The sequence below is a fragment of the Osmerus eperlanus genome, chromosome 4 (genome assembly GCF_963692335.1).
Source record: "Osmerus eperlanus chromosome 4, fOsmEpe2.1, whole genome shotgun sequence".
Lineage (NCBI taxonomy): Eukaryota > Metazoa > Chordata > Actinopteri > Osmeriformes > Osmeridae > Osmerus > Osmerus eperlanus.
This window is the reverse complement of record NC_085021.1, coordinates 8,901,377-8,918,475: the sequence shown is the minus strand read 5'-3', so window position 1 is coordinate 8,918,475 and position 17,099 is coordinate 8,901,377. Positions and strand designations below refer to the sequence as shown.

At 44.3% G+C, this 17,099-nt stretch overlaps 3 protein-coding genes across 6 annotated transcripts; 1 reads left to right on the top strand and 2 right to left on the bottom strand.

Annotated features, from left to right (window-relative positions):
• Positions 1–1,025: 1,025 nt before the first annotated feature.
• Positions 1,026–9,135, top strand: inavaa (innate immunity activator a). Of its 2 annotated transcripts, XM_062458660.1 has the most exons (10): positions 1,026–1,092; positions 5,154–5,257; positions 5,528–5,655; positions 5,900–6,022; positions 6,190–6,421; positions 6,657–6,710; positions 6,813–7,041; positions 7,212–7,364; positions 7,697–8,426; positions 8,596–9,135. In XM_062458660.1, the coding sequence occupies exons 2-10, from the start codon at positions 5,188–5,190 to the stop codon at positions 8,689–8,691; spliced, it is 1,815 nt and encodes a 604-aa protein (XP_062314644.1). In that variant the 5' UTR covers positions 1,026–1,092; positions 5,154–5,187; the 3' UTR covers positions 8,692–9,135. The 2 variants fall into 2 exon arrangements, with proteins under 2 accessions (XP_062314644.1, XP_062314645.1); XM_062458661.1 differs by lacking the exon at positions 1,026–1,092 and having other exon boundaries at positions 4,980–5,257.
• Positions 9,136–9,518: 383 nt separating this feature from the next.
• si:ch211-163l21.11 (inositol 1,4,5-triphosphate receptor associated 1) lies at positions 9,519–13,509 on the bottom strand. Of its 3 annotated transcripts, none has more exons than XM_062458663.1 (13): positions 13,000–13,509; positions 12,853–12,922; positions 12,558–12,630; positions 12,286–12,313; positions 12,020–12,160; positions 11,666–11,797; positions 11,327–11,477; positions 11,186–11,238; positions 11,009–11,053; positions 10,728–10,894; positions 10,378–10,536; positions 10,098–10,208; positions 9,519–9,953 (listed from the first exon to the last, which is right to left on the bottom strand). In XM_062458663.1, exons 1-13 carry the CDS (start codon positions 13,009–13,011, stop codon positions 9,806–9,808), a joined length of 1,290 nt encoding a protein of 429 aa, XP_062314647.1. In that variant the 5' UTR covers positions 13,012–13,509; the 3' UTR covers positions 9,519–9,805. The 3 variants fall into 3 exon arrangements, with proteins under 3 accessions (XP_062314647.1, XP_062314648.1, XP_062314646.1); XM_062458664.1 differs by having other exon boundaries at positions 13,154–13,507; XM_062458662.1 differs by lacking the exon at positions 13,000–13,509 and having other exon boundaries at positions 12,853–12,990.
• A 239-nt stretch (positions 13,510–13,748) lies between these two features.
• fance (FA complementation group E) lies at positions 13,749–17,012 on the bottom strand. The gene is made up of 10 exons (XM_062458654.1): positions 16,693–17,012; positions 15,976–16,567; positions 15,841–15,885; positions 15,702–15,758; positions 15,458–15,601; positions 15,248–15,371; positions 15,050–15,125; positions 14,844–14,910; positions 14,456–14,581; positions 13,749–14,347 (listed from the first exon to the last, which is right to left on the bottom strand). The coding sequence occupies exons 1-10, from the start codon at positions 16,986–16,988 to the stop codon at positions 14,243–14,245; spliced, it is 1,632 nt and encodes a 543-aa protein (XP_062314638.1). The 5' UTR covers positions 16,989–17,012; the 3' UTR covers positions 13,749–14,242.
• Between the last annotated feature and the right edge of the window lie 87 nt (positions 17,013–17,099).

Here is a 17,099-nt window from a genome sequence, read left to right as displayed (position 1 = left end):
TCAGATGTTATATTTCTTACCCCTATAAATTAAATCGTAATGTTTGCTTTTGTTTGTGTTTGTGTGTGTGTATGTCAGTGTTGTTTGCCTTTTAGTATTCAGTGTTTATCACAATGAAAATAAAGACTGCATTATTTACAAAGTTTTGTGCTGGGAACCAATTGATAGTGAAAATCGATTTTGCAGGCAGCTCTCTTCCCTGGGCCACACATAACAGTTCCCTGAGGGCTAACTTGTGCTCTTTCTCATGGATATCGGACTTTGTTTAATTAGCTAATCTTTTCATTCCATCACGAGATGGCAGAAGAAAGCTGACCATCTGGAGGCTGGATCAGTCTAGAGGCGATCCTCTCCCAGGCAATGAAAGACTAAGCAAGTGTCCACAGCTCTGACCATGACCATAAACACTGTTGAGATTTTTTCTGGTTGTTGATAATTCAGAAAAGTATTTTTTTTTTGTCTTTCAATAAAATAACCTCAAAGCCCGGATATGTGAAGCAAAACGGCAACAAAGTAGCCTGCATGTGGGGAGTTGTATTGTGTATGCTTGTCACGCATGCAGGCTTTCGTTTAGGACCAATATCATAATGGGGCGCTGTTCAATACTACCTACCAGCCAGCTGTCCCTGGCACTCGCCTCTTTCCCAAACTTTTTTTCTCTCTCGGGCTATTCTTCTATGTCTCCCATTCAGACTAAGTGGCCCCTCCGTGAGTCGTGTGCTGTGTCAATGGGACAGAGCGTGTCTGGGGGGGAAAAAAGTTGCGTTGGCTGAAAACGTAGGGCAGGCCTACTACGTAAGAAGCAGAGGAGTATTTTTCAAAATCAAAAACGTTTTAGTCTACATCTAAATACATAAATAGTCTACATATTGTAAAATTACGTTATTGTATTTACATATGGACAAATAATCTGTAATGCATTGTAAAACACATCGCACATTATTTTGGACACTCCCCTTCCTTTACGAATGGTATGAACCAAGGACAGATGTTACACTCCAGAACGCTCACATCTGATTCGAACAAGTCAGCCGGCGAAGTCATTGCTTGCAATTTAAATGAGATGCTCCCGTTGGACTAGCGCACTGAAAGGTAAGCGCAGGGAATTGTTACCAAATGTTAGAGTTACGATGTTAGAGAGATGTTATTGTTGCACTGTAGTTGCGCTGTAGTATTATTGTAGGATTGTAGGCTATAGTATACTTTTTGTTCACTGCGCCTGTTAGGTGATATTTGGTTACTTTGTGATGCTGTTGGTAAATAGGCTACAGAGAGTTGTTTGCAGATGATGACCATTGAAATACCGTAGAACTATGCACTTCTGATCCTTGATCTTTTCACTGTAGTTTATATATGCACACTCTGCACGTCGCTTTGGAAAATAAGCGTCTGCTAACTGAATAAAATGTACTCTGTGCAACAATATAATGTAGATGCAATGTTATAATGTTGCTTAATAACAATCTAACATTTGTACTAAATTAACTTGCTTGTATTCTACTTCCTGTAGAATGATAGACACTGGGGATATCAAGATAGTGTAGCAAAATGTTCATTGTAAACATAATTTGTGTTGAATTAATGTGGTATACTTTCCTGTGCGTATTGTGCAGTTTGTTGTAGCCTAGTACCTACTCGAATTCAATTTGACATTACTGACGGAGTAGTATCTTATGTTGAAAGTTTGGCCGACCATTTGTCATATGTTTTAGAAGTGATTAAGGTATGACATGCCACACAAGGGACTTGATGTCATCAACCTTGAAGCTATTGTATTTAAGAAAACAATTTTGGGTGATGATCAGTTGTGGTTTACAGACACCACTATTGTCACTGATGGTGTCAACTGTGCCACCTCAGTGTGAAAGTTTGCCCGAGGATCCTCTGAATTTGACCCCATGATAGGCTTTCCTCATAGGTGATTACATTGAATTGAGTGATAAACTCAGAATTGAAATAGAGAAAGAATTCACATCCTGTTAGTTCCCAGGGTGGCCTGCACTGGAAAATTAAACAGACTAGTGTGACTTGGTCTGGTAGCCCTTAAATCCTCCAGGGAACAATGGAGCATGTCTTCTTTTCATTTACACTGTGTCTGGGCTCTAACAGAGCTCCTGAGTCTGGTCAACATATGGCCTAACAGTGTTGAGTGCAGCCAGGCTGCTATGCTCGGTACACCCTAGAAATGGTCCCCATTCCAAAACTAAAAACATGTTCGGACAGAACATGATGATTGTATCAAAGCTTTTGATGTACCTTCTCGAGATGAAGGAGCATCCTTGCATGGAAACGTTCTTTGCCATGTGTTTGTGGGACTTCAGGGCCATCTTCTAACATGTCAGGTTCGTGTTGTGTTCCGGACTGAGTGTGTTCCAGTAGCCTACCATCAGCTGGGGCCATCAGGCACAGTGATTCCTTTTTCTAGTTTTCACGCTCTTTGCGTCGCCAATGCAGGCTCCCTTTACCTCCGTGGCCATACTGTGCAAAGAGTCGGTTTCTGCTGAATGGATGTTGGCTGTTTGTCAGACTCCTAAAAAAGGGGGCATACTGTAAAGTCGTTTGGTATCTTCCATAGTATCAGCATTCACTGGAGAATCTTAATTACAGGCTTCAGTAGTAAGCTGTGGTCTGGTTTCAAGCATCCCTCACTGTTTCCTAGGCGAGCTAGGGCCCCGTCGGTAGGTCTTTCGGTTCCAGGCCCGACCACAGTGGTAACAAGGATGGTGGTGGCCACATTCCAGGAGATCTCAACTTCAGTGGCTCATGGGAAAGGGCGGTAGGGGAAGTCTTGGAGACAGTGAATCCACATCATGATCTCCAGCCATAAACACCCACTTCCCAACATGTTACACTTTCACGGTCCAGCGAGCTGCAAGGATGGGCGTGACGTCGGGCCGCTGTCCTGACGGCGCAGACGATTAGCGCTCGCTTGAAGTGATCGCACAAGGGGGGGTCTGCTGGAGTCAGCGTCTTCAGATGACATCCGTTTGTGTCCCAGTGCGTTTGGGTGGAGCACAAGGTAACGTCTGTCATTTCTCAAGGAAATGAATTGCTTTTCCTGGCCCAGTGGAGTCATTTGTCGATTTGTTCTTGCCTGTCTTCAACACCCATAAGAAGACTACAGTAAATGATGTCAAAAGTTGTTTTGGCAGGAGGCTGAAACTTCTAGAAGGTTCTGCTGTTTTACCAGAACAAACCCACCCAACAGCCCCTAACCACAGACATTGTGAAAGTCTTTAGGGAGTCTTATGAGAGTATAAGTAAGTGGGCGAAATACCACCATACTCTGCCTGTCTCTCATTACCCAGCTGAATTCCTGTTGCCGACTCTGTTTTATATTGCTCTCTCTACCCATGTTCCTGAGTCCCCTTATGCAGGCCCCTACCTAGCTCACCCACTCAACCTCGCTCCTTCCCCTAATTGAAAGGAGATCCCCTAACTCCCCACACAGGCTCACTGTCAACCCGACGTTCCTCTGCCAGAGCCGGAGGTGTCAGCAGAATATTGTACCCACAGATTAAGCAGACGGGTGGGAGGATCCTGGGCTCTTTTGTTGCTGTGTGTTTTCAGTCCGCGCTGGTTGCACAGTAGAGCATGCTGTTTCTCGTTGTTTTACTGTGTGCTCCAAGCTGCATTGGTCCACATGAGTGACTGTGCTGAATGGCCAAAGGCCGTGGGATGAACACAATAACATCCTGTTGAGGGGCTTCTCATTCAGGACTGGGGGCTGTGTCGTCCCCGACACTCAGGAAAAGGCCTGATATCCATCTCCAAACAAGCTGCCCCTGAGAGGAGCGCTATAGAGACATCAGTGAAAGCGAAATACATGACTTAGGAGTGTAAATGTCTGTGTTTGTCTTTGTGTGTGTGTGTGTGTGTGGGGGGGAGTGTTCTTAATAGATCCATTATTTCCTACACAGCTTCTGTTGCCTTTTCCAGACGTAACTTTCTCCACGTGTAGATCCAGCCCTCTGGGGCATGTGAGCCGCAGTTCAGTTCAGTCCAATCTAAGGGATGTGACTTTTCGCATGGCAGCAGTATCCTGTTCTGGTCCTGAACAAGGGTTGGTCATGATGCCCTGTAACGTGGTTAGTTTCCATAAAGAGGCCTTTGTAATCTGGCCCAGTGTAGGGAGCGATGACAGACGTGAGATTGAGAACAAAGCCATAAAAAGAACGAAGCTAAGAAACTCTTATCATGAACGTACTCCCTTGTCCTCATGTCACATGTGGGTCTCTTATTTCCCTTCTACCTTTCCTGTTTCATCCCTCTACTTCTGTTTAGAAACATACCATGGTTGCTGTTCAGTTCCTAACATTTGATAAGCTACTGTTCATACATTTCTTCTATCTTCTCAGTGTGTGATAAGGCTTGCATGGCTAATTGTCCGATAAATGAAAACGAAAAACAATGGCTCATAAAAATGAATTGTGCCCTTTAGTTTATGACCGTGTTTGTGTTTGTTTATGGTGAGCTCAGGGATGTGCCACATGGGGCATTGTGGTGAGCTGCTGCTGCGGACAAGCCCAGCATTGAGACATTGACACATTCTTCCACTTCAAAGCCCCCCAGAGGCTTTCTGGACACTGGTTGAATGGGAGCTTTGGGAGGGGCCGTGTGGGGAGAACAGGTGCAGTCCACAGAGGGCCAGCTCCCCTGCAGCCATCTGCTTTCTTTTGGGAGCATCGCTCCCCTGCACACTCCCTGACACGCCTCATGGCGACACATACACACTCCCCCGGACCCCCCCCCCCCCCCCCCACCACCCCGGACAGCAGCGGCATGCCCCCGTCTCCATGGCGCCCCGATTCGGATTAACCTCCCGCACATGTGCCGAGTCAAGATTGGGGGGGGGGGGGGGGGGAGCTAATGCCTTTGTGACTGGGGAGTGTGTGTATGCGGGGGGATGGGAAGGGGAGGGGGGGGGGGGTCAGAGGGGGAAGGAGGAGGAGATGGGGGTTGCACTGGTGGAGGGAAAGGATCTGTGCTCAGAGTCAGTCAGCATTATTTCACCATTGTTAGGAAAAGGAATAGCAACAAGAGGGGGAGAGAGTCGATCCTGTGACTGTGGTCTGTGGTTCCTCTGTAGGGCTTGCCCTCATTCTGAGTGACTAATGAGATATAGATCTGACCAAGCTCTTGCACTCAAACAGGTATTGTTTTCTACACTGTGGAGAAACCCTGAACATGATGACCTCAGCAATGGAGAGCAAGGAGGAGATTAGCGACACGGACAGCGGCATCATCCTACACTCTGGTAAGCACAACTACATGAACTTTCTTAGCACTATTGTTCATTTTCGTAATTTTTTTTAAATATGTGTACAAACTTTTGACTGGTACTGTATATATTTGTTAATGTTATTTGACCTGTATCAAATATAAACGCAAACTAACCCTAGTAAAATCAATTCTGGTTAAACTACTTTGAATCCGAAATGTATATATCAAACTTAAAGGACATCTCCAAAGTATCTAAATCTTCCTCAGCGTGAGAAACGTCAAACTGACCTGACATGTGTCCCAGGTCCAGACAGCCCCACGTCCCCAGTGAAGGACCTGACCACCCGGGCCATGAAGATGAAACAGCAGTCCCTGGAGGACCGCCTGGAGCTGTGCCTGCTGGAGCTCAAGAAACTCTGTGTCCGGGAGGCTGTGAGTACAACCATCATGTCCCTTTACAGAATCAACCTCATAGCACTTTTTCGTGACCTCAGATCTTGTTGCAAGTTTTCGTTGTAGTCATTGACACTTGTGTTGATACATCTGGTAGCATGTAAAGGGATGAGGGGTTATGTGAAAGTAGCTATCTTATTCGGTGTCGGTAACCACTAAGCAAGGTCAGCTTAAATGCCTCAGTGCATACTTGATCTGACTTTGGGTTTGATTCAATTTTCAGGAGCTGACAGGAAAGCTGTCCTCAGATTACCCTTTAATGCCCGATGAGAAGGCCCCTCGCGTTCGCAGGAGAATTGGAGCTGCCTTCAAAGTCGACACGGGCCTGATACACAAGGACGGAGAGGTACGGGGAAACGATCATTCGCTTTGTGGAAGCACTTTGGTTAAAAACAGAGAATACACTGGAAACTTGAAAAACACATCTCTTTCACGTCACAGTCGTCACACCCAGACCATCTGACCCTCTTCACCCCTTTGCGCCCTCGTCCCCTCCCCTCCCTCCCCCTCCAGGACCCAGAGCTCCACTCCCTGCAGGCCAACCTCGCCCTGCAGCTGCAGATCTTCGACGCGGCGCGGCGTCTCTCCCAGGAGGACAGCCTGAGCAAGTCTGTGAGGAAGAACCGTCTGCAGCAGTGCAAGAGGGAGGAGAGGAAGGTGAAGGACCTGCAGGAGGCTGTCTTTCAGCACAGGATCAGGCACGAATGCGCCTCCCCAAGAACCATCGCCAGAGCCAGTCACAGAGGTGGGTAACACTGTCCCCCTCAGGCTGAAATGTGCACTGCGGGGACTCTATGCTTCGCTTGCTTGAATTGACAAAAGCTGATTTGAAACAAAAACAGGGACACAAGATGCTTTAAAAACGTTAAAAACGAATTATCTACAATAAGCTAATGAGCTAACATCAGGCTAATTAGCCAACAAATACCTGATATACTGTATACGCATGCTGATCTTTATACTTTTTCCTCTTTCCTCAGATCCTTGCATGTCCGACGACAGCTCCCTGTCTGACGTGGTGGCCTTGGATGATGGTACATACATGCAAAGAATGGAATGCATGGAATAATATATTGATGTTTCAACACAGCATGCAGCCAATGCAACCATCCTCTCATCTTTTTTCTGTCCTACAGACACAGACTGCAGTCCTCACTCCCCCCCAGCATCGGGCTCTCCCTCCTCAGATTCCCTCCAGTCCCTGCAGGGCTCTCTCCAGCAGTCCTCAGGCCAGATCCTGAGCTCCAGCTCCAGTATGGAGGACCAGTGCTCTCCCATCCAGAACTCCCCCTGGAAAGAGTCCAGCCTGGACCAGCCCTACCAAAAGCCCAACAAGCCTCCCTCACCCAGCAGCAGCCGGTCCAGGTAGGACCAGATGTTTCTATATCTTTATATGGACTATTGAATGTCGGATGAAGGATCTGTTAAATGAATAACATATACTAACTTGCTCATAGATGTACCACTGATGTTGATATTGAGGGCAAAAACCTAAATGTGTTTTGTCCTTTCCTAACCCTTTTCTCTGAAAGTAGCAGTCCAGTCGGACCTCTTGTGTGTCCAGACATCAGGGCTCTCCCCTCCCACTTCCCCTCCATCAAGAACATGGCCCTGCGCCAGGCCCACTCCACCAGCGCCCCCTCCACCCCGGAGCTGCATGTGCGCCGCCAGTACTCCCAGTCCTTCAGGTAAGAACTGGTAAAGATCTGTCAGCATGATATTTAAAACAAGAAAGACCTTTGCGTGGTGAGTTGGGGTTATTCAAAAAGTATCAAAGGAAAGGAAATTCAAATGATATAGGATCAACTGGGTTCACAACATTTTTATTGATTCAACCTGCTGGAGATTCTCCACTGAAGGGCAATTTCCTCCAGGATTAGATTGAATCAGTGTTCAGGAAATTGGACAGTAGTATTTCTAAAGTGAACTCATATTTAGCACGAAAGGTGTGACAGAACAATTGATGAACTTAGTTCAACAAACGCATTACAGTAACTCCCATCTCTCTCTCACCTGCCAGACTCCCTAAAACAAAGCCTGTCCTCGACGTGAACCGTCTGGGTTTGGACCAGGGCCGCGGACGTGCCCGGCTGCCTCAGCGCCGTCGTGTGCCAGAGGTCTTGGTGAGGAGCCCAGAGTACTCCCCGCAGCGCCTCTACCAGTCCAGCTCGGAGGACAGCAGCTCCGAACACTCGCTCCCCTCCCACGCCAGCTCTCCCAGCAGAGACAACCACCCCACGGAGATCCCCAAACTCTGCCCACCCCCTTACGGATTCCATTTTGGAGCGCGGAACAGTGTGTGCCCTTCCTCCTTCAACCCTAGTCCTACTTTGAGTAAGAACAACCAGCCTCAGTCCAGCCCCAGCTACTGCAGGGCTGTGATGGAGGAGGGTCCTCTCTCCCCCTGCTCCCCTCAGGATCTGGATGTGAGGAAGCTTTACATGTCTCCCCCTCCCTCTGTGGCCCGCATCCACCAGCAGAGAGCATATCCCCAGCAGGACAGGCCCTCGGCCCCGCCCCAGAAGGTGCACAAGCCCCCGCCACCGTACACCAGGTTGGTCCGCACCCCATCGTTGAGGGAATACCCGAACCATGCCTTTCGGGTACTGCCCAGGGACATGGTGTGTGCCGAGCTCAAGTCATGGCACCAGCGGAACCAGTTTGAGAAGTCGGGGCAAGGAATGCTGGAACGCCCGGGTTCCTTCAGGGTGACAAGCCCCATCTCACCTCACCTGCCCCCCTTCAAACAGGTTGGTGCATGCCACAGAGTTCGACAGAAGATATACAATGCTGAATAATATCACATAACACATACTCAACAAGGTGACAGTCCATTCATTTTACAGACCCACAAACCAGTCTTTCCATGGTAAGCATCTGCAGAGTGAATTAACAGTGTCAATCTTGTTTTTCTTCCAGGAAATTCCAGGAAAGTTGATTCTCCAAAGAGCACCAGACGGGACTCCAGTCCAGTGGTTTGTAGAGGAGGATGCAGAGATAGTGAGCCAGGTCTAAACAGGCAGACTCACCCTGAGTGGCATGCTGGGTAATGTAGTCTACACTACACAAGGATCCCTCAGCATGTATGTCAGTATTTATAATGGAGCCAATGGATTCTTTGTGAGATTGTATGTCCCAGAGTGGGCCCAAGTGTACCATGAGAAGCATCTCTTCCCTGATGACCTATTTATATTTTGTGTTTTGAAGTGGTTTGGACTTTTCTATGTAAGGCAGTATGCCAGTTAATTTAAATTAACTTGTTTTCTTTTTCTTTCTGGTGAGTCAGGTAGATATTTTACTACAGGATGAATATTATGTTGTTGTAACAAGTTTTATAAATTTGTCACAGATGATGACATAGATACTGTCTGTAGCTGAAGGATTTCTTTGTGGCTGGCACACATTTTGCACAAGTGGTTCACCAAGTTTCCAAATAAAGTTTGACCTTTCCTAATATAATTTCCACTTTATTTATCTATTATTTGATTTAAAAAATTATGCATATTTTTAACCTATCTTCATCACTGAAAACTTGGAAATTGTTTTAGTATTAGCATTGCTCTGTCTTTCTTAAGAGTAAAACCTTTAGAGAAATATAACATGGAATAAGCTTTATGTTATTTAACCCCTATGTTTTTTTATTTATATTAACCTTTATATCAAATTGGTCTGAAGATTGATTGTTTTTTAGGTTTTCACTGTTAGCTATGTCAAGTGGTACAAACTAAATTAGTATTTTGTTTTTGAAATAATTTGTATATTTATAATAAAAAGATACTTGGAATACTTTCAAATACTTATTTCGTAATGATCCAAATCCAAAGGACACACAAGTACTTATTTGCACATTTATGATTAACACCAACATGGGAATGTGCAGTTTTTAATACATGCCAAATGTAACACCCTTATATTTCCCTAAGAACAACACCATTGCCATTTTCACTCCAAGATTGATCTCATATAAAATAACAATAACATTGTTCATGCTTCTATTTACAGTATGCCCTTCATTGTCGAGGCAACCTCAAAATAATTCCATACAGTTCACATGCCTTTTATTGGACAAAGCTGTCCAATCGAGATGCATCTTGCAAGCAAGAAATAAAGCTGTACTCCTTCATGTTGGTTACCAAAGTGCGGGACCAAGCAGATTCCAAAAAAAGACAGTCAAAGTTATCACACAGCAAAACACACACAGGTATACACAGAGAAGCAGCCAACGACAGCTATACAGCCAGTGAGCCAGGGGGCGATGTATGCACATAGGACCACACCTGAACAGAGGAAGGGACAACAGCGTAAGGACTTGAGAATATCACTATATCACAGTTAACAACCTAAATGCTGTTACCTAAGGTTGTCTCCATGCTGCTACTCTTTGCTGTTTACAATTAATAGCAGCATAATACGTTGCTTACTGTTCTGAGGTTAACTGTCTGTACTCTACGCCCTTCTTGTCCTTGTCCCATCTTGTCCTCTCCAGCATTGTTTTGCCTCTGCGTCTGTGTCGCAGAGAATTCAGTGGTGAGCTGAAAAACAACATTATGGACATTAGCCCATAACAAGACCCAAAGTAGTCCAACAGTACCCAAGAGAAAAAACAAGAGCCAATTAAAACGATCTGTATGTACTGTGTGAGTCTACCACACATGTCTTTTCATATTACACATTCAAAACCTCAGTCATTCCATAATGTACCAGTTGTTTTGTTTGTTTTTGGCGACCCCTGCATTTGGTTCTTCAGTCAGGCTGCATGAGTTAAGGTTGAGGGGGTACGCTGGTGAAGGACAAACTTCCTCCACATAAGTGGCATCATCTGGTGCTCTTGGATTGATCTGGGACTCTGGTGTTGGTGGTCTGCAGTCAGAGACATTTTTCAACAACATTTTAATGTTTGTTTACTGCAAAATTTTAGTTAGGGTTGATTGATGTATGTATTTAATGCCTGGCAATAATATTTGTTCATATTTGTGGAAAAACATAGGTCACTTATTGAATGATCACTGATAGGTTTGTCTGAACACATAATGGCAGCCTTTCAATGTTACCCATCCTCCAGCCGAGGAATGTCCCCATCTTCTGTCTTCACCACGGCCACACTGCTGGAATCTGAGCTTTGATTCTGCGCTTCTGACTGGCCTGAGAGGGATATCTTCCTGCTAGAACAATCCTCCATGGACTGTTTCCTCAGTTCCTTATCTCGTTTTTTCTTCTCCTGTGGAAGAAGAATATAAGTGTGTTATAAAAGTATAGAATATGAACTCACTGTATGTGTTATAACTGTGTGACTTTGGAGTGAAGAGAATGAAACTTCTCGTCAGATCTGGACCTGCTTGGACAGGACGGATACACTGACCCGGCGCCGGCTGTTGCTCTAAAAGAGAGCACAAAAAGAAGAAATAAAACGAAAACATGAACAGGATATTCAGTTGATATTCAGGAGGACTTGAATGACACATAAGAATCATATTGTGGTGTGGCAATGTAAAAGCAGTCAAATCCTTACCTGCTGAGAATTCTTTTTATGAACCTTCTGTTTCAACTCGCCACCATCCGCCACTAAACCAACCAATCACATGAGGCATTAGCACACTGTCAACACAAAACCATAACATGTCAGCAGTCACATAAACCTAGCAGGAAGTACCTATACTCCTGGCTTCACTGAAGTGTCGACGGGGGTTCTTCTGTATAAGCTTCTTAGTCTCCTCCAGCTCAGCCATGTCTCTGTCGTGACGTCTTCTGAGGTTCTCCACATGAGCCACCATGAGCTCCACCGCTCGGCTGACTCGGGCTTCCTACAACACAGGTTCCACAAACAATGGCTCTCTACCTCACAATTCTTTTCCACTTGCAGACACATACAGGGTTGACATAAGAGGTACATAATACAGGGACAATGGTCTAATTGTTTTGAATAGATTGATAATTCTGAAACCATATTATATGAATGAAGTTGTTGGTCTGGCAGAAGGGAAAATTGGACCTTATGCACTGCTCCCAGAACCTCAGCCGTGTTGGAGATCCGCGCCACGGTCCCTCCAAGGATGTCTAGACACAACTCCAGTCTCTGGAGGATGGTACTGCGCTTCATATCCAGACAGAGATCCTTCAGTGTCTGATGTAAACACACACACACACACACACATACACACAGACAGACAAAAACAAGATGGAGTCTGAGAATGCTAACAATCATTGCTAGATCCTCACAAGTATCCAGTTTGGAAACTCCAGTTTCACTACACTTCCCCCCCTCATCAAGCTGGAGAGAAGATGCTGCATCTGGCCCACGACAACTCCCCGTCTTACTGGGTCTCTAGGGTTAGGGTGAGGGTACCTCCAAGGTCTCTCGCCCCCTGGTCAGCTCCAACTGGATGTTCTCCTCAGCCAGGTTGCGTGCGTGCTCTTCTGCCTGCAGCCTTTGTTTCAGGGTGTACTGGTCACTGCTGAAGGCCAGGGCAATCTGGGAGAAGGCTGTCTGTAGGGGAGCAGTGTTGACGGTAGAGGCAAAGAATAGGAAAAGGTGACTTAAGAAGGTACTTAAGAACTACATCCCCAAAGCGAGATGTCTAAAAGCAATAAGTGAAAGGTGGTGGGCCTCACCTCCACCTCATCCTCACTCATCTCAATGCTGTGATGGAGTGAAAGAGTTCTTTGTTAGTCATTTTAAATTAACTTTTTTATTTTTTATTAATTCACTTAAGATATTCAGTGATGTATATGTGTTTTGTGTTTAACTTGCCATGACTGCCAAAGCAAAAAAAGGACAAACCCGTTTTTTACCTGTATTGTACTCTAGTATGAATTGTTATTCATTTAGTCACACGTAACTATTGCAATAGCTATTTAACTGATATAAAAATTTAAAAAATTACCCATCAAGGCCCACACGCTCTAAGATAGACAACTCATTCCATGGTATCACAGGCTGTTCCTCTTGACTGGACTCTGGCAAACAAGATTGACAACCGCATGTCATATTACTCAATATATCCAACACAGTAAAATCAAGTGGTTCAAGTTTACAGTAACTAGCTTTGAATCCACAATATTTCTATCTTTGGTACAACTACTGCTGTGTTATTGTGAATCAGGTGCTCAACACAATCAAGTTGAGAAGATTGAACGGAATTTGAAGACTGACTGAATTGTTCTAATTTTCTTTGGTACCTTCATCACTGTCCTCACTGCCTGGCATCTTGGTCTGATCGCCACTTGAATCTGATGTTCCCTCAGCAGGCTGGTGGAAGAGGTCAGAACCAAAGCTCATTTTGACATTACTGAAGAGACCATGTTTAAGAGCAGTTATTAAATGACCTGTTTGCCCATATAAAACTCCAGCAGAACAGTCTCCTAGCCTCTTGACAAAGAGAACTCAACCACAGTAACTTCACTTTGACTTTTTTATCAGCTGAAATAAATTCACAATTCAGAATTTCTACCAAGAAAGCAGTGACGTGTAACTTCTTACCGTCAGTCCGAAGGTGGTGTTTTCTTGTTCTGTGTCTCTCCAGTCTTAGATAATCCCATTAAGAAATCCAGTCAGGCCAACAGGACTAGGACAGCTACTTAAAGTAGCTCAGTTTGCTATCGCTTGTACACTCACAGCTTAGGAGTCTGAGGGTATCTTGTTATGTGATGAAACTGGGCTGTACAAGAGAATTATCAGGCAAAGAGCAAGAAGCCAACCTGGCCATTAAGATTGTCTTTTAAAGCATCAAAACTTAGTTTTGATGTGCATTACATTGTGTACAAAATATTATAAGAAAACAGATTGGGTATGACTAATTAGATTATTGATCCTTATTTGGACAAATGATCTTTTTTTATCTATTGTTTGTTTAGTCTTCCAGTAGCAGGGCAAAATCTATGACATTTTAACGACACATTTCTCAAAGTTTTAAGGTAAATATGGAGGGATTCATATTAGTTAGATCTAATACAAACCACAATATCTAACGATTTTTCAGAAGACATTTTTTTTAAATAAAATATTATACCCAAAAGACGTGCATCGTCTCTCATGGAATAATCTAGAAATTATTTGAATTTCAGTCACATGGTGGAAGAGTTGTAGTAAATGATCAATCTTGCAACATTTATAGTAAACTATAAATGTATTTGCAGGTAAGCCAAAGCCTGTGCCAACTTTGTCCATTATTTATAACAAATGTTAAAGAGGTTAGAAATAACTTTGTCCAGGAGCTATTGAAATAATTAGTTTACCTACATTTCAAAATATTCAAATACTGTGGTGATTAAACCAATGGGTATGGGACAAGTATGCATCTTGAATATTTTGATAATGTCTTTGACATTCAGATTTATGTTGATAGTTCATGTGGATGAAAAGCTATTGACTTGACATTTGTAATCTGTAGTTTAACGGTTCCTAATTGTATGCGTTGACTGGTCGGCCAGTTGTAAAGATTGTTGCATTCTGATTATAACCTCGGGTGAACATGGAGTAGAGGTGACTTAGGTGTCTGAATATCCAACATCAAACCAACGTTATACACTGGTCATTCTTTTGTATCTGTTTATTACAAAGCATCATATTTCATGTGGGACTGATCCTTTTCAAGGCAGCCTGGAGTGACTTCTTCAAGAAAGTCTCACTTGAGGACAAGCAGCAGGAGAGAGACTGTTTGTGTGCTAAGGTTACCTAAAACAGAATAAACTGGATTGTTAGTTCATCAGAAACTGGTAAATAACTGGATATATCAGATGCAGATTGCAATACTATACAAATAGACATAATTCCAGTCCTTACATGATTGTTATATTTGGTGAGTACAGTCAGCATCATCTTGGCAAATTTCATGGACTTGGTGAAAAGATGGGCCTGGCTGTTAAGCTGCTCAGTGAATTGTGTGAATAGTTCTTCATTTAGCCCGAGCTGAATGTAGCAGTAAAAAGACAAAATACTTTAATGCACAAAATGACTGAAGCTACAACTTACAGGATGACATTCACACCTTGCTGTGTTGAATAATCAGTGTAAATTTGTGTATAAGTAGTGTTGCAAAATATGAGGAATTTTGAGAGGTGTATTTTTTTATTAAAGATTACTGTTATGATAAATGTTTTACTACACCTCTACTTTATATCTTCATTTCAAATGGAATGGAAATTATTAAAATACAAATTAAACATTTGACCTTTGAGTCCAGCAAACCGTGGATGACTGTGAGAAGTTCCTCGCTCCACACCACTTTGAATGTCATCCTGAAGACAGGCAGAATGAGGCTTTAGAACACCCATGAAGCTGCCCGCCATTGTTAAACTATGCAGCACAAAAACATTCTGATGTCATTCAATGCCATATATAGAGCAGATGGGACAGTTGAGCTTGACGTTTTCTTACTCAAACAGAAGCAATCTGTAATGAGGCTCAAAGCAGTCTTCAATGAGTCTGTTAAATAGCACCGCCTGTGCACTGCCTGAAGTCACAGAAAAGCAACATTGATCATGAGTATTTACTACTGCAGAAATCAATGACTAATAGTCCATATTTGCCCATGGAAAAAGTATTATTAACCAATGCAACCAATAACCAGCATACCAGTCCGCCCCTGCTGTAGGACAGGTCCAATCAGGGCGTGGCAGGTCGGCCGCGGGTAGCGACTGCACAGAGACTTCACTGCACTAACTAGACACCTGGAGGCAGCTTCTGAGAGTGAGACGACCTGCAAGGACCCAAGACAATGTATTCAAGTACACAGAACAACAGGACTACAGGCAAACATTCCAGGATTAGACTGAGATCAATGACCTTCGTCAGTAGAAGGTGCCGGATGAGGGTGACTGCTGAGCTGTAGCTGAGGTCAGGGGAGAGTGTCAGCAGAGCGCTACAGAGCGGGAGCAGGGTTTGCTCTGGTAACTCAGACAATCTCAACATTCCACACAACACCTCCATCTACAGAGAGAGGAGATTGATCACGTCAAATTACTTCTGTGAAGGTGAGTGCTTAAATGGATATGAATGTTGAGCAATGCACTGGACTGAAGGATCAAACCTGGGGTGGGTCACATTCATTCAGCACCTTGAGGACATCTACAGAGCTCTGGTCCCACTGTAAACAAGAAAAAAAACTTGTTAAATATATAAGCACTTATTAAAGTAGCAATAGAACAGAAAAGGGCCAGGTGACTCACCTCCATCTTGTTTTCTAGTAATTCTTTGATTTGAGAGGTAGAACCCTATGGATAACATTTGCAATTAGTCTTAATCTCTTTCCTCACTTATAACATATTCAGGTCAGGCCCCTGGGCCCCTTTTGGTTCTCTTACCTTAATGTGGTCAGGCAAGGAGTTAATTGAATAGTCTACCACAACCTTCAGTACAGAATCCACATTGACCTCTACTGCGATAGCATCATTTATGCCTGTTAATCCATCTGTCTGTACTGTGGGGTTGTTACTGCTGCAAGGGCCCTCAACAGAACACAGTTCTCTCTTCAGCCTCTTCCGCTGCTGGGCCTCTCCCTCAGTGTCTGGGTCCACATCCACAAAGCTGCTTTTCCTCTTTCTTTGAGAGATCCTATCTGGTAACTCCGGTCCTTCTGAGGACGTCTGGGGCTTTGCTAGACTGCTAAAGTATAAAGTCCAGCCTGTTGGATTCCCTACACCACCTAAATGCTCACTCAGCTTTCTTAGCCTCTCTGCACATTGTGGAGTAACGAGGGACCCCTCTTCTGGGTCTCCTAGGTCTCTCTTCAGCTGTCCTACCAGGGATGTGGTCCAGGGGTTTGGAGTGGGCTGCTGCATAAGGCAGTCTATCAGCCGTAGTATTATGGTCCCAGGAAGCGTTGCGTAGATAATATGGATGAACGATAACAGGGTGTGTTGGAATGCCTCTGGGAACAGGCACACCAGTGGTTTGCTGTGGAGGAAAGCAAAGTAAAAGAACAAAGCTAAAACTTTAAAATGAGGACAAAACCCATCAAGCGAAGACGCTCACGTATTCGACGTAAACTAGTCGTATCAGCATCAGAGTGTATAACTCACGCCGTCAAAGGTAGAGAATCCTTGTCATTACAGATTTCATCCTGGCAAAGGGTCTTCAGAAAAGTGTGCAGGGTAAGGTCGGGGTCAAGACGTCGCTGTCGCCGGTAGACCCACATAGCTCTGCTAGCATCTCCTGATAGTAGTGCACGCAGCAGTAACATCGATCTTCCGTCAAATCGTTGCAACAAAGTATTTGACTTAGTAGCCCTCTTGGAAAACAACTTTTCGCTCAAACATTCCCGATAGTCATTCTCTTTCATTTCACGTTTAGCACTAGACATTATTCTCCGGAACATTTACGGCACACTTCACTCTCTCAGTCAATGTTCTCTTTGCTATGGCTCTGAAACTCAAAACATAAGACTTCTTCTCATGCATTTTGTGGCAGACCAAACGCCAATTTGAGT

Coding starts and splice junctions, on each gene's coding strand:
- inavaa (XM_062458660.1), top strand. CDS start 5,188: ATGATGACCTCAGCAATGGAGAGCAAGGAGGAGATTAGCGACACGGAC. Junction 6,023..6,189: donor TGATACACAAGGACGGAGAG/GTACGGGGAAAC, acceptor CTCCCCCTCCAG/GACCCAGAGCTCCACTCCCT. Junction 6,422..6,656: donor CGCCAGAGCCAGTCACAGAG/GTGGGTAACACT, acceptor CTCTTTCCTCAG/ATCCTTGCATGTCCGACGAC.
- si:ch211-163l21.11 (XM_062458662.1), bottom strand. CDS start 12,952: ATGAGCTTTGGTTCTGACCTCTTCCACCAGCCTGCTGAGGGAACATCA. Junction 12,314..12,557: donor GAGCGTGTGGGCCTTGATGG/GTAATTTTTTAA, acceptor ACTCCATCACAG/CATTGAGATGAGTGAGGATG. Junction 12,161..12,285: donor TGAGTGAGGATGAGGTGGAG/GTGAGGCCCACC, acceptor GCTCCCCTACAG/ACAGCCTTCTCCCAGATTGC.
- fance (XM_062458654.1), bottom strand. CDS start 16,988: ATGTTCCGGAGAATAATGTCTAGTGCTAAACGTGAAATGAAAGAGAAT. Junction 15,759..15,840: donor TACTAGAAAACAAGATGGAG/GTGAGTCACCTG, acceptor TCTTGTTTACAG/TGGGACCAGAGCTCTGTAGA. Junction 15,372..15,457: donor GGCACCTTCTACTGACGAAG/GTCATTGATCTC, acceptor GGGTCCTTGCAG/GTCGTCTCACTCTCAGAAGC.